The sequence below is a fragment of the Tyto alba genome, unplaced genomic scaffold, assembly GCF_018691265.1.
Source record: "Tyto alba isolate M040663 unplaced genomic scaffold, T.alba_DEE_v4.0 Super-Scaffold_6, whole genome shotgun sequence".
Taxonomy (NCBI): Eukaryota; Metazoa; Chordata; class Aves; order Strigiformes; family Tytonidae; genus Tyto; species Tyto alba.
In genome coordinates this window covers 37,377,312-37,392,968 of record NW_024881327.1, presented here as the reverse complement: position 1 = coordinate 37,392,968, position 15,657 = coordinate 37,377,312, and the positions used below count along the sequence as shown (strand labels likewise).

Sequence of the window (15,657 nt, the reverse complement as noted above, 5' to 3'; positions counted from 1 at the left end):
TGTAGACGGTGTCCTAGCCCCCCAGCACTCCAACGCTCCCCACAAGCCCCCAGCCCCGGGCCGGCTGAGGCGGCCATCTTCCCTTACCGATCTCACCTCACCGCGCCCGCCGCCCGCCCCCCGCCGCGCATGCGCCCGCCGCCCGCGCTCGGTGTGCCGCAGAAGATTGGGCTGCCGGCGCCCCGTAGTTTCCCTGGCAACCGGCAGGAAGCGCGGCCGGGGGCGCCGGTGCCCGCCCGCCAGGCCGGGGGTGTCGGTGAGGCCGGCCGGCAGCGCGGCGTCGGGTCGGGCCCGCCGCCGGTCCCCCTCCTGCCTTTCTGAGGGGCCCGTCAGGAGCGGGGATACCGCTGCCCTCTGGCCGCCTTGATCTGGGCTTCCCTGCGGGAGAGTGGGAGCTGTGGGGAGCGCGGAGGGGCCCGAGGAGGGCGTGCGTGTCCCTCCTCGTCGTCTCGCTGTGTCCCTTGATGCCCCGTGGCGTTCACCAGAGTCGGGCCGGGCCGGCGGCTCTGTGGTAACTTGTCAGAGCTTTGCTGTTTGAGCATATTGGCCGTTACGCTACTTGATGCCCCTGTCTCTCTTTCTCTGCCCTAGCTGCGCCCCGGGAGAGGTGACACCAGGGTAAGGGAGCAACCTCGCCTTTAAAATCCTACTTACTTACTTTCATTCCGCCTTCCTTAAGCGACTTCTAGAACCCAAACTCCAGGTCGCGCTTTTCCTCCTTTGAAAGATGTCTTTTAAAGGTGCTTGTTCTATCTCAAGATTTCTGTCCTTTGCTTGAAGTATGTCATCTGCCAGGAGGATGGTTCACTTCTGTAGCAAACCTTGTATGTCACTCATTAGTTTCACAACTACACTCCTGCTGTCTGATCTCTCTACAAATGCGTATGAGTCTCCCATCTCTTAACTACACAAGAACTTTCATCTTGCTCTGAAGACAGACCTTATGAAAAGTCCTTCTTTCACTCTCTGCCACCTCCTCCTCTGCCAGTACATAGGCATGTTATCTCAGTTGCTTTTCTACAAAACCGTTATCACTGTCCTTTACTCCTCTCTTTACTTTTGTCCCAAAGGGCTAAAAATGTCCCTGCCGGTTGTCACAGCTTTTATTGTTTACTTTCTCTGATGATACAACCAGTGACTTCAAATGCATCTAGATTTTGTCATTAATTAAAACCTTAGTAATGTAATCAGCATGTATCTTAATTAGTTTTTGGAAAAAAAAAAAAAAATCATTTGATTTACTTCAGAATACTTCTCTGAGAAAAATATTTATGTTGTTATTGGCAAGGTGCCTGTTTGTGTTCTGAGCAATTGTACATTTCTAAGGTTGACACTGATAGCACTATTTTGTGATATGTAATGCTAATGTCAATAACTTATCTGGTGTTTTTATAGTATAAGACCATTTTGATTCTTATTATTCCGATAGTTAAAAACATGTTTCCTAACTAACGTGATTAGAGTTTTGTGATAATGAGCTGGCACTTATAAAATCAGTACATTTTCTGTGTTATTTGTCTTTTAGGGCTTCAAATTATTTCTGGTTTTAATGATTTGCATTTTACAAACAGGATAGTTCCTATAAGTGTCATGTAAGTTTTTGTGTGCAGAGACTTAATACTCTAATTGTGGTATGTCAGTTCATCTTTTAAAAAGACCATCAGCGAATACAGGTTGTATTCTGAAAATGGTAGGAAAGAGAAAACAAGATGTATAGTGGGTAAACTGATTTGAATCACTTGTTCTGGTTAAATCATCAGTCAAGAAGTATTGATTTAGACTTTCAATTTTAGTTTTGGTTTGTATTTGTTTAGCTAATTTGGTAATCATTATTATATGTTATTTCTCAACATTCAGTAAAATTTAGGCACCACATTTAGTTCTTGCTACAAGTCATAAGGACATAGCATTATCTACACAGGTGCTGGGACCTTACCACTTCTCACTAGAAGCAGAAATAATCCTAAAGATTTAGTAATTTAGATAATGACAAAACTACCTGACTAGAAGTTCTGTTTGGAGGGAATAATTAGAATAACCAAGGTAAACAAAGACTGCATGTACAAGATTCTGGCAGAGATTAGGGCAGGTGGCTTATAGAGCTGAGGGTGTGGAAGTAGCATAGCAAAAAAATCTGTCTAGTTTATCCTCATCTCAGTATTTGGAATTTAGTCATGTTGTTGACATAAACACGTGTCATTAGCTCGTGAAAGGTGATGAGTAGATGGCAAGCACCGAGCTCATCTTCATGGCGATGTTTGTTTATTTTACAATGTTACTGGCCTCCTATTGTTTTAATCTCTATATAGTGTCATTTCTTGTTTACCTAGGAATGTAATTTCTTATTTATCAAATTGTTCTCTCCATCCAGAGTACATCACAGCATGAATTACTGAATATTAATAATATTCAGAACTAGCATTTTCATACTTCATAATTTTATTAACATTTGAAAACCTTTATTTTCCCAGGAATGATTTATATTATTCATCATAGTGTCAGGCTTGGTGTGTTAAATAGGCAGTAGACTGTTATTTTTATTAGGGACATTTTAACCCGGTTATATACATATATAGTAACATGTGTACCTGGTGCATTAACATTTAGAAGATACGTGTACCTATTTCAGTGTTTATGGATGTATGCAGAAAGTTATTTTTGCATCCTTTTTAACAAAATCCTTTCATTCTTATTGCAACTGGAACTCATTTTTTTGTGTTCTTTCTTTGCTGCTTTACATTTCGGTTTTATTCTCTTATTGATTCTGCTTTGTATTTTGAATTTACTTGCTCTTCTGTTCATTCCTTCATCCTGGCCATTCCTCAGATTGTTACTGTCATCTGCTGTAACTGTACCCAAGCAGCCTGGTTCACTCCAGGCTTTTCTGTGGAGCACTGTAACGCTGCTCAGATTTCTGTAGGCTACCATAAAGGCAGACTGTAGCTAATTTCACTTTTGCTGCAGATCTCAAAGTACAGAAGTAAAGGGGAGCAGTGCAGGATTAGGAAATGTGTGCATTGGAAAGATGGAGTGACAGGAATATCAAAATTAGCCCATGCACTGTGTAGGATATATAAGAATAAGCATTTATTTTCTAGCACACTTATTCAGATTTTCTTGATTGATTGTTCATGTCAGTCTTTGGGCCTGGGGAATCTAACCCTTGATACACTGTCATATAGGAATAAAAATTATTTTATGTTTTTAATCTTTTTCTATTCTAGGAAGCAATGTTCTAAGAATGTCATCAGGCATCCAAATAAAACCAAAGACTGCAGTACAGAAAAGCAAGACATCTTCTCCTTTGCCACATTCTCCAGAATCTGTAATTAAACCACAGCCAAAGCCTAGTGACAAGCTGAATCCTAAAACTATTGATCCAGTATGTATAGATTATGGGGTTTCTGTTCATTTGTTTAAAACAGATCTCTTGTTGGAAGGAGTTTCCTTACTTTATTAAATACATGCAGGACAAGCTGATGCTGCTTCTGGTCTTGTTTTGAAAATGTAAACTGAACTTTTGTTATTAATCATACATTCCCTGATTTCTAAGCTCAAATGACTGAGATGTAACATGTTTATTCCTTTTTTTATAATGGGATTTCAGTACAGTTGTGGTTTGGATGGTACTTTGTTATTTTCAATGTATTTTTGGCCTAAAAAAGAGACTTAGAGCTAAGAGTTAAAACGGATTGAGTTTTTTTTTGGAATAATTACAAATTTTGGTACCCACTGCTTTAGAGGAACAGATCTTACTTATGCAATGAAACAAAGACTCAGGCCACCTCTTGAAGATGATCATTACCTCATAAAATCTAGCAGATTAATTGCTAGCTAGCATTACTTGAAACTCCCAAGTATTGTGTCTGTGTAATACTTTGGGAAGAATTTGGGTTCTCAGGAGAAGACTGATAGAAGGAGTTGTTTATTTCATGGAAGTCCTGTGCCTGGAGAAAGCTTTGAGTGGGTGAATTATAACTCACCACTGGACCATATCAGCCAAACAATTAGTAATGTCACAGACTTTTTGGAAAACAAACTAAATACAGGAGTACTTTGATGAGGTACTAGTTTGTCATAAACAGAGGCTGAAGAATGTTGGCATTTCTTTTCTTGAAAACTTTTTTGCAAGTAGTACAATGACTAAGCTGCGGAGTCATCAAATCATGCATACAATTTTAACAATGTTAATGTAGGTTCAAACACTCAAAAATTAAGATTTCATGGTATTTCCTGCTATATGCTTTGTGACAAGGTGTTTAATCTGGGAAGTAACATTGAACGATCATGCTAATAAATAATATAGTTCGTATGCATAAGAAGCATGTATATGATAAAAAACAACTTTGTTCAGGCTTTCCTCCCATGAAGCTCCTAGTTTCCTTCTCCAGTGAGTCCCTCCTAGATTCTCACCCGGTATGAACCTCTCTGCTGATTTCCAGTGCCCTCATACCATCTTGCCCAACATTTGGTGTTTTCCTATGTCTTCCCACCTTGTATTTTTATTTTTTTTCTAGACTCAGATCAAGATGGAATTGGAGTAAATGTGCATTCTGCATGTTGCCAGTATAACAACAATAAGAGCATCTAGTGGAAGCACCTAGTGATCTAGTGGCGGGTGTCCCTGCCCATGGCAGGGGAGTTGGAACTGGATGATTTTTAAGGTCCCTTCCAACCCAAGCCATTCTATGATCAGGAAAGTGAGAAGTCCTTAATCTGTTAAGGAGAGAATCCATAAGACTTCAGTGTTAAGATTTGCAAGATAAAATAGAAAAATAAGGGTATTCCATCAAGTGAGTACTGATTCTACATTATTTATTCATTTTCACAACTTCCTAGTCAGACAATTCTGAAAAGCCATTTTCTGATAAATGTACCATATATGTTTTCTACCCTATATCTCCAGTTCTTTTTTTTGATTAGTTTTGGAATCATACGACTAAGTTACTTTCTTGTAAAACTGCAGTTTTAACATATGCATAATAGTTATCAGACATTACTGTTAAGAATAAATAATGCTTTTTTTTATGTTTTTTCCTCAGTTTGGTGATTATTCTCGACCACCTTCTGCATTTGCTGCTATATACGCTAAAGGTGGCATTCCATGCAGGTGTGTTGATTTTCCTTACATTTTACTAATTATATCATGGCTAAGTAGAATTACACAGATTGAAATACATCTATGCATATTTGATCTTTTAGTTAGGCTGTTTGATTCCATTCATTTCTGAAAAGATTTTTGATACTTAACTCCTTTCAAAGCAGAAAGCAATTTTCCATGTCTTTGAAATTGTCTTCTTTTGGATCTTTTTTTATACTGTGTTAATACCAAGGCTGCATTTTTAAAGAATAGCTAGGTATTTATAGATTGGGCTTGCTAAACCTCTTTCATGAATGAAGTTGCTTTCTTCAAGTAATGGTGCTTATTTCTCTCTACTAACAAAGACAATAAAGTTAATGCCATTTTAGTAAGTGGACATCTTGCAGTCTTTTTTTGTCTGAAATAAGTAACATGAAAACATTTTCTTGAATACTCCAGTTCTGTAGTTGTCAGCAATATCAGATACTATCAAAAGTACTTGTGAGTAATAGTTTGTGGTATTTTAGGTAACTTTTGTCTATTATGTATTTGCCTGGACAATAAGCACTTTAGTGTTTAGTCAAATGGATCCGGAATTGCTTAACAAAATGTTGTGGTTTGAGCCTGCTCAGCAGCTAAATGCCACACAGTCGCTCACCCACCCTCCCCCCACTTGGGAATGGGGAGGGATCAGAGGGGCAAAGGGAGACTCGCAGGTTGAGATAAAAACAGTTTAATAATAGGAACAGAATGATACACTGACAGCAGTATCAACGGGTAAATGTACCATACAGCTGCTCACCTCCCGCTGACCGACACCCACCTGCTCCCAGCTGGTGATCCCAAACACAAAGACACCACAGCCACACTCCCAGAAGAGAGAGCCCCTCCTGGCCCACTCCTGCCTTTATATAGTGAGCACAATGTCACATGACATGGAATATCAGCCAATCCCAGCTCAGCCCTCCAGCTGTGCTCCCCCCGCCCCCGCACACAGGTGAGGGCACTGGGACCTGGGGAGCCCCTGGGGTCTCAGGGTGCTGCAGCACTCCTCGAGCTACTAAAACGAACATGAACTCTATTCCAGCCCGAACCAGGACACAACAATATATATATAATCATTAATACACAGCCTTTATCTGTATTTTAGGAGTAAGTTGTTAATTCAAATGTGATTTTCTTTCAGTTTCAATTGATTTCCCTTGACAATTGTTATTTGAGGATATGTTTATGTACTCATATATATATTTAATATTTATCAAAATAAGTAACTTTGCAAGGGGAGCATATTCTGTGTCAGTATGAGAGGCATCTATAATTTTTATAACTTTTATTTTCTGACTTCAATGTGATTGGGAGCAGAATTTTGAAAACTATATTTGAGAATTATAGTTGCACTGCTAAATACCATTATACATGTTACTAAGGAGAGTGGTAGGTATTGAAATTGTGTATATAACATAGAAATATTGCAAACCTATTGGTGATGTAATTAAAGTGAATAGTGTTAGCAATAAATTATGTATTATATGTTAATTTTTTAAACCTTTATTTTTGCTATAGGTTAGTACATGGCTCAGTGAAGCATAGACTGCAATGGGAATGCCTTCCTGAAACTGTTCCCTTTGATCCTCTTCTTGTAACATTGGCAGAGGTAAACTCAGTTTTCTTGTAAAGTTAAAGATACAGGATTTCCTAATTGCAAATGGCGTTTTGTAACAAGCTAAGCTAGCTAACTTAGAATCACCCACTGGGGAAATACAAAAAAAAAACCCAACACATTTGTGAGGATCTTGTATAAATGAAGATAGTCAAGAATATTGCCATCTGTAGTTCCTTAGTTAGAGCATTCTCAGACAGCTAAGTAGAGCTATTTAATCTTCGAGATAATGGCCAAATGTGAGACTGCATCTCAGATTCCCAGCTGGTGAATGAAATACTTAAGTCCATTTATGGTTTTGCAGGTTCTTTTGTAAAGAAAATTGTTTTGATTCTTTTGCTACAGTGTCATCATTTGAGCTCAGAGGGCAACAAAGCACCACACAGCCGCTCACTCCTCTCTTCCCTCCCAGCAACGAGAAGGGAAAAATACGCCAGGCTTGGGATTTGAGATAGGACCCGGAGGGGCAGATCACCCATTATGGTCATGGGCAAAAGGCAGACTTGTTAGGGGAAGAAAAAAAGAACATACATTTATTATAGACACTAAAAACACTTAACAGAATAGGACAGTGAGAAGCATTGCCACATCTTGAGAACACCTTCCCCCCACCCCTCCCTTCTTCCCGGGCCCAGCTCTGCTCCCGATATCTCTACCTCCTCCCCCAGTGGCACAGGGGCAGGGAATGGGGGGTGCAGTCAGCGCTGCTGCTTCCTACATCTTCAGTCGGGTAGCTTCTGGAACTTGTTCCCCCTGTTCCATCATGGTCCCCCTCTCACAGGAGACAGTCCTCCACAAACTTTCTCCGACATTAATTCCTCCCATGGGCCGCAGTGTTTTCCTTCACTGCTCCAGTTGGGTCACCAACTTTTTCCGACTGGATTCCCTCCCACGGCTGCAGCCCTTCCTGAGCTGCTCCGGTGTGGGACACCCCCACATGCTGCAATCCTCCCAGCACTGAATTACAGCAGCGGGGCTACCTTTTCCCACATGACCCCAGCCTTCTTTGGGCACAGCACCTGGATCATCCAGGCGAAACACAGGCCATAAATCAATGTCTGCTCCACCATAGATCTTCATGGGTGGCGGGGGGGGGGCACCCTGCCATCCCACCACAGGATACAGGGGGGTCTCTGTTCCAGCACACCTCCCCCCTCCTTTTTTCCTCCGTTCCTCCACTGACCTTGGTGTTCACACAGCTGCAGCAACTCCTCCTCACAAGTCCGACTGCACATCACCACGTCCCTTCTTAAATACGTTATCGCAGAGGCGCAGCTGATTGGCTCAGTTTTGGTGCAGAGGTGGAGCTGACTTGGAACTGGGGTTGCTTCAAGAAGCTTCTCACAGGGGCCACCCCTATGGCCTCCTCCCCTGCTACCAAAAATCCCCACCACTCACTCAAACCCAGGACATATATAAAGCCTACCTATCAAAGTGAGAGTGCTGTTCTCAATAGATTGAACTGATAGAGTGGAAATAGAATCCTGTAAGTAAGTGAAAGAGAAATAGTATACATTATATTCAAGCTTCTGTTTTCTCAGCATCATCTGTGACATCACCAAATATGTTTCAGCAGTCTAAGTGTTGAATCCAGTGCAGTAGATGGAATAAAGTACATACTTGAGAGGTGGTTTTCTATTTTATTATTATTTTGTCAAAAATAAACAAAGTTGTCAATTCCTAAAGTAACTTAGAGCTTCTACTATAGAAAGAAGAAAGCCTTCAGCCATAGGGCTTTAAATCTTCAAGTTCTGCCAGTCAGGTCTTCACTAGAAGTGTTTATTTGTACCATCTACCATTTTTTGGTGTTGCAGAGATGTGTCAGGGGTGTCTTTCCTTCCATAGTTCACCTTCTATTTTTTTTTTTCCTTCAGGGTATGAAAACCATTTACAAATATAGCCTATACTTATTCATGATCTTGCTCAAAAATTACCTCGGGTAGTTAGATTAAAGGTAATGAACTACAAATATTGATTTAATTAGCAGTATTCATATGAGTTTTAATATTCAGTGTTCCAAAAGAAAAATTTATAATATTCTGTGAGCAGAGTTGTACTCAATGGCTCCACATGGTGGAGTTAGTGTATTTTATGTTTTGAACTGATGTAACAATCTAAATATTATCTTGCTGCTATGTGGAACATTTTAAATGTGTTTTTGTTTAAAAGAAGGCTTACTATTAAGCAAACGTTTTACATTTGCAACAGGGTCTAAGAGAGACAAAACATCCCTATACCTTTGTTTCAACGGAGGGTTTTAAAGAATTACTTCTGGTTGAAGGTGCTACTGAAAAAGCAATTCCCTTGTTGCCTCGCTTAGTTCCAGTGTTAAAGACTGCATTGGTATGTCTTACTCTTCATGCAGAGATTTTAATGGGTTTGATTTTTCATCTTTTCTTTTTTCTTGTGCTGGTGAGGACTACATGGATAAATCTTTTGCATGGGCTTTTGGGTTGGGGAATAGGGGGTGGGAATAGTTTCTTTTTCTCATGTTAACCCTGCCTTGGTTTTATATGCTAAATATGTCTATAACTGTAAATTCATTCAGATGGGCAACTAATTGTATACCTGTATGACAGTAGCTATGGGCAAATTCTGTAGAAATGTTCTATGAAAGATCTATATTAGCAGAAATAAATATGTTTATTTGCGGTGTTTTTATATATCCACATAAAAACATGCAAAAAAAAATTGAGGTGAAATAAAATGGAGATGCGGAAATAAATACTTCTCTGTTGCATTTAAAAACCCAAAACATGCTACAAAGATAAAACAGAATATACCAATGAGGAAAAGGGAAGAATACAGTTAAAATGTCTGAGGTCATATTTTTAATTTTTAAAATGTTTTTAACTTTTCTACTCCTTCAGAAAATAAAGTGAGGTAGAAGTATTGGCCTCAGGGGTAGTGTCTTTGGGATCTTTTTCATATCTTTCAGAGCCCTTTGCTGGTTCAGCTACTTGCTGTCCTTTAATCTAGCTGTGTTTCAGTTCTGGTTTTATAGAAATGGCTGAAAGTTTGAAAATTCTTTGTCATCTCAGATCAGAAGTGTAATAGAAGATAAGAATTCTGTGTTACCGGTATCTCTGGCTTAGTTTGGAAGACAAAATTAGAAAAAATATTATTGTCGGTTTTCCAATTACTGTTATTCACCTGATAATTTCCATTGTTGCATTGTTTTGATATGAAGTCTTGTTAAACCTTCTACTACACAAGTAGTCAATGACTTCTAGTTTAAAAAAAAAAACAGTTCAGGGTCCAAATGTCAGAGTGAAAAAATAGCTGTTTAAATAAAGGTCTGTATTAGTACAAGAACAACATATATTGTTATGAATCAATTTCTCTGCTAAAAGAAGAGTGAGATCACTAAACCATTAAAGAACTCAGATATAAAAGAACCTTCCCATGGGAATAATAAAGATGACAAAGCACCCTACAAGTAGATAAGAACCTGATAATTGCTGGGAGGTGACAAAGCTGTAGTTGGCAGGGGACTAAATTAATTGAGCCAGAAAGTCATTGGCTCCTGTATTTCTTCGACAAAGACAAATATTGTTATGAATTATGTAGCAATTACCCTGAATTCATTACATTTGTATTTAAAATGTTGTTTCCCAATTTCAACTTTTCTGCGTTTGAAGGGTCCTTTCTAATATACTGTGAAGCACTGAAATTGTTGGTGTAGTAAACTGTTTTGCCTGCTTGAATTTTTATTTCATCGATAATAAATTATTGGTTTTCTCATCTCAGAAGAAATGCAAGAGTTTCACTGACATTTTATGGGTACTTTTGTTTTCTACTTTAAAACTATACTTCTGTCTTTAAATGTTACCTCTAGATAATGATATTCCGTCATATTGTATTTCTAAACTTGTAACATTTTAAGTAGCAGTTGCACAGTAGCTCTAATTTTTAAAAATAATATATGCAAACATAATGTAGAGATTGCAGTTTTGAAGGACTTGTGCATTTGTCTGAATATTACTGTCAGGTTTTCTCTCTTCCCCCTCTGAAGGCCCATCCGGACGATGAAGTATTTGGAAGGGGATTGGATGCTTTAGTTCAACTGAGTGCTGTTGTTGGCCCATCTCTTAATGGTCATCTTAAGCACCTGCTCACAAATGTAAGTTTTTAATATTGTGGTAAAAAATCATCTGTATTTTTATGGTATTTTTGTTAAGATGCTTACTATAATATCTGCACAGATGCAGTGGAGGACTCAGCAGTTCCATGAAAAGCATTACTTTATATATTTCTCTAAGTCCATAATTTTTTAATAATATGGTGCCTTATAAAGTTCTACAAATGTCCAAAACCTGTTGTTAATGTGAATTGGAGAGCTATGGAACTGTTGTCTCTACTATTTAAAAAAGATCCAGCTTCAAGCCTGAGGTGAAATAGATGCTATGTTTTGAAGTGACGTTTGAATTTATTGCAAAATGAGTTTTGCATTTTATGTGCGAATATTATAAAAAATCTGTGAAAGTTTCAATAAATTAACATAAGCAAATATTCCCACTTCTTTCAGATGGGAATTCTGGACAAGGAAGTTTTCATTAAATAAATTTAGAGTGGGATTATGGAAAGTATTTTTATACTGCGTCCTGCTGTAGACATCCTTACTCTGTCTGACAAGCTCTTTATGGTTTCATTTAGCCTGATCCCAAAGTGCACTTTTACAGCAAAATAAAAGGACTTTTTAGACATCCAATGCAGAAGAGAAAAATTGCAGCAGGTTTTTTTAAAGTATTTCCACTATAATAAATCTCTTTCAGTGTACGTGAAAAATGTGTTAACTTTTCATGTGGACACCACTTTAAAAATTACCTTTTTTTAAGGTTGATAAATCTTTAAAATTTGTTTGCTAAGTGAAAAAAATTTAAAAAGTATTTTTCTGGATAACAGTTGAGTTTTCCTTGAATTTAAGTTTTTCATCAGTTAACATTTTCTGTGTTTTGCCTTGATCAAGTTCCATACTTTGACATCAGTTACAAGCTATAAAGTGATGATTCTTTTTGTTTTTAATTTTCCAAAGATAAGATGAAATAAAGTAATAAAATAGAATGATATTGGTCATTTTGCATATATTGCACTACATTGTGCAATAATACTTTATTTTACTTTTACTCTTTGACTTTACTTTTCCAATAGCTTTCAAGAAGATTAATGGACAAGAAATTTAGAGAAAAAATTACTCTTGCTTTACAAAAGTTGGAGCAATATGGTGGAAAGGTGAGTTGATCAGATGATTATTCTGTAATCTGCACGTTTGAATGGAATTTTGCCAAAACAACTTCCATCTCTGGCTTTCAGATTAAGAGCCCCATTCTGAAAACTGCTTATTTTTACGTCACATCTATTCGTATTGCATAAAACACAGGATTTTTCACTGTGGCAATCAGCAGAGTTGTGTTCCAGTCCATAGTAAAATAGTTGTTTTAGTCTGTTTGACGTATTGAGTGGTAATAGAAATTATATTAAAGCTACTCTGGGTAATTCATATTCTGCAAGTTAGGCTTTGTTTTCTCCCATTTTTTTATCTCCCACTTTTCATTTGTTTTAATCTCTGAGCAGCAAATACAGGAGTATGCCTCGGTAAAATATTTCAAGGGACCCGTACCTACATAAGAGGCTGCATGCCTGGACTCTTACAGCACAGCACACTAGGTCCCATTCAGGAGAACTCTTTTTGGGAACAAGTGTGCATCCATGTGGATCCCTATCCATGATATTTGCTTGGAACATTTTGTTGTTCTTGGTGAGAAGCTTATGCAGACTTAGTAGTTAAATGAGATACTTGCTATTATTTCTTGAAAATTCTCCATTTCTCTAGAAAGTCTAAATTTTTTTTCTGGGGTTTGAACTGGTGTGACAAATGGGTTAGTTGTGTGGGTTAAGATCCAGGATACCAGATGTAAGTCCTTACTCCAAGTCAGGCATTGCAGCATTTAGAAAGTAGATGCTTTTGCTGAGTAAAGCATGTGAGCTGCTTGTACAGACCATAGAGTAGGCTCGATGCATATGAAGAGTGATCCAGGAATTCACCAAATGTCAACTAGTAAATAGCTTCTGGCCCCTTTTGGAGTACTGACACCTGACTCAGACTGAATATTTGCCTTGCTTCAGTACACCTGGCATGCAGGCTTCGTGTTACTTTTTTAAGCCTAAATACTTTTCTCAACAGCATTTACTCTTGCTAAAAGATACTTTCTGCTGCTATTGATGATGTCTGCCTATTCCCACTCATAGCTTATTGTTTAGGTCACTTAATGAGGAGATCAGATACTCACATTCCAGCCCACACTGGTTAACCCAGGGGTTAGATCTGCAATCGCTATAAATCCAAAAAATGCTTAAAGTAATAAATGGCAGAGCACATTCTGTTGCCATTTTCTGTTGTAACGTATATTGTGCAGAAAGGAGAGAAGAAAACGTGAGAGAGTATTGGCCTGGATATTCATCTAGAAGAGAAAATTATTTGCATTCTTGACCCTATGAACATTTGCATGTATTATAATAAATAGTCATTGGTAAAGAATAGGAGTAACCTAAAGACTAGGGATCATAAATGTAGGTCTATCAGGTCTGATCTGGTGGGCCTTAATCAGTAGGCACCCAACCAAATAATCAGTAGATGTGACTTCTTGTGTGTGTGCGCTCCTATTCATTTAAGGGCAGTAGAAATGTTCGTATTACAGACTTGAAAAACATCGCGGCGAATAAAGAAGCATGAGAGGTTTTTATTTATATGTAGTGAGACAAGAAAAGGAAAATTGCATCTCATCTTGATGTTCTGAAAATTTAGATCTAGATAATACAACTAATCCAGTGAACCATTAACCTCTAATTCTTCTTTCGTCCTCTGATTTCTTGTAGTCTTACTGGTTTGTGACTAGGTCTTTTTGTGAGTCTTTTAAAAATAGCTTAGTAAATCGGAAAACTGGGAACAAACCTCTAAATTGTGATTACAAGCAACAGTATATAATCCAACTAATGAATTTATCAAATTTATATTCTAAATAAGTTATAATTTATAGGATTCTTACTTTATTGGAATTCCCTTCCAGAATATCACTACCCTATTTAAAGATCCTTATCATTTCATGTCTATATTTATACCCAGTTTTAGGTATGAGTTTATATATCTCTTCTCTTGGATGTTTACTCTTCAGCATTAGTTATCACAAGCATCCATTTTTTCAGTTCATTATTTTCAGCCCTTTTGACAGTAAATTTCTCAGCAAATACTAACTTTTTAGTTTTCTACTGTTTGATAGTGACAAAGATATCTAAGTAAAAGTTGTGAATTATACAATTTATAAACAATATATGAATAATAGGTAGTGCTAGTATCCCTTATTTTGTTTAAATTTGTTTTATTTTCACCAACAGGCAACTGTGGCTATCATCAAATCTAAAATTCCAACCTATTGTTCTGTCTTACCTTGAGCAAGAAAACTGTAGTGATTTGTACTGTAAGGTAAAGCTAGGAAAGACACTGTTGTGAATAACTGACACTTATTTGGTATACATGTTATCTTAAAATAATCACAATTCTTCAGTATGATGGAAAGTAGGAAAAGTCCTGTCAGTTTGTGAATATGTAATTATGGAAGACTATTTAAAATAATGCTCTTTGTGTTGGCTGCTATTTGTGTATGCATTGTGCTTACAATGACATTGACTTAACTGGCTGTTATTTCAAAAGCAGAGTAAATATTGATTCTTATTTTGTTGTAAAGTACAATTTCCTGTAATATATCTGTAGTGCTTAATATGTTTTATACATTTGTGAGTTGCAAAATAATTTGGCTGTAATTAATTAAATAGTAACTAACGGTGTTAAATTATATATGTATACCTGCTTTTGAAACACGTAATTTATTTTGTGCCACAGGCACAGATGGATGCAGTTTGGGTTCACCAGGACTACTGGATTATACGTAGAACTATGAGAACTCATCTAGTCTTCTTGAGAGTCAGCTTTTAAAGGTATGGAGCTGAACACACTAAGCAGGTAGCATATGGTGCAAAACTGAACTTGCTCATTGCATTCTCAGCACGCTATTTTGAGAAGCTGTCAAGGCTTTGGAGGATACAGTGCAGAGGCATCAGGTTGCTCCATAGAGCCACAGCCTGAATTTTGTTCAACTAATTAGTTCCAGTTAGCTTTGGGCCTACGGAATGTGAGCGAGATGTAGGAGGCAAATCTGGAGTATGCACACTGTGCTCCCTTTGCACTGAGTTCTGTAATGTCACAGATATACTTGGGACTAGCTTGTGAATTCAGCGCCAGACAAGCTCATAAACTTCTGAAGATGGAAGCTATGAAAAAAATATGAGTTAAAGACAATAAAAAGGTTGCAGAAGCCAGTTTACCTGACTGTCAAGCCTTGTAGGGTGCAGTGTTTGTCTGTGAACGTATTTGAACTTGATTGCAAAATAATTCCTAACAGGTCTTGTAGTAAATACTGTTCAGGGTTGTTATGGGTATTTGGGGTATTTGACTTACTCTGCAAGGGAGAGCTGACTGAAGTAACAAAATTTGCCGTAGAACTTTTTCTCATGAGGAAAATTCAATTCCAGAATTTCAAGCTGTTGGATGGGGTTTTTTTTCAGTCATCAGAAGACGCTATTGCATAGGATATTAAAAAGTCTGTCATGTAAAGCAATTTCAGAATTTTTGGAAAATTACCACTGCTTGGCTAAATTAAATTTACTTCAGGACTGTGCTGAGATCTCTACTGAGATCAGAATTGTGCTAAGTCAAGATCTATCTATTTAAGCTTTTTTAAAAAAATAAATTTTGTTGGCAAAAATGTTCAATTGGAAGAAATACAAGTATTTGTATAACAACTCGAAAAATCAATTATGCTGCTTGTTTTTCTTCATGTTTACTTTATTATTTTTTTTTTAC

At 37.7% G+C, this 15,657-nt stretch overlaps 1 protein-coding gene across 7 annotated transcripts in view; it reads left to right on the top strand.

The window, feature by feature from the left end:
• Positions 1 to 320: 320 nt before the first annotated feature.
• Positions 321 to 15,657, top strand: part of PACRGL (parkin coregulated like) — a 37,161-nt gene continuing 21,824 nt past the window's right edge. For 5 of the 7 annotated variants that reach the window (XR_006167005.1, XR_006167006.1, XR_006167004.1 and 2 more), the window contains exons 1-8: positions 321 to 618; positions 3,225 to 3,382; positions 5,043 to 5,110; positions 6,644 to 6,734; positions 8,949 to 9,083; positions 10,756 to 10,863; positions 11,892 to 11,972; positions 14,638 to 14,732. Coding sequence is in view for 4 of the 7 variants with exons in the window: in XM_042807740.1 (XP_042663674.1) it covers positions 3,242 to 3,382; positions 5,043 to 5,110; positions 6,644 to 6,734; positions 8,949 to 9,083; positions 10,756 to 10,863; positions 11,892 to 11,972; positions 14,638 to 14,730 (717 nt within the window). In the remaining 3 variants the exon portion in view is untranslated. Of the gene's footprint in view, positions 619 to 3,224; positions 3,383 to 5,042; positions 5,111 to 6,643; positions 6,735 to 8,948; positions 9,084 to 10,755; positions 10,864 to 11,891; positions 11,973 to 14,132; positions 14,605 to 14,637; positions 14,733 to 15,657 lie in introns of those variants that run through there. The other 2 variants (XM_042807742.1, XM_042807741.1) reach the window with 2 other exon arrangements.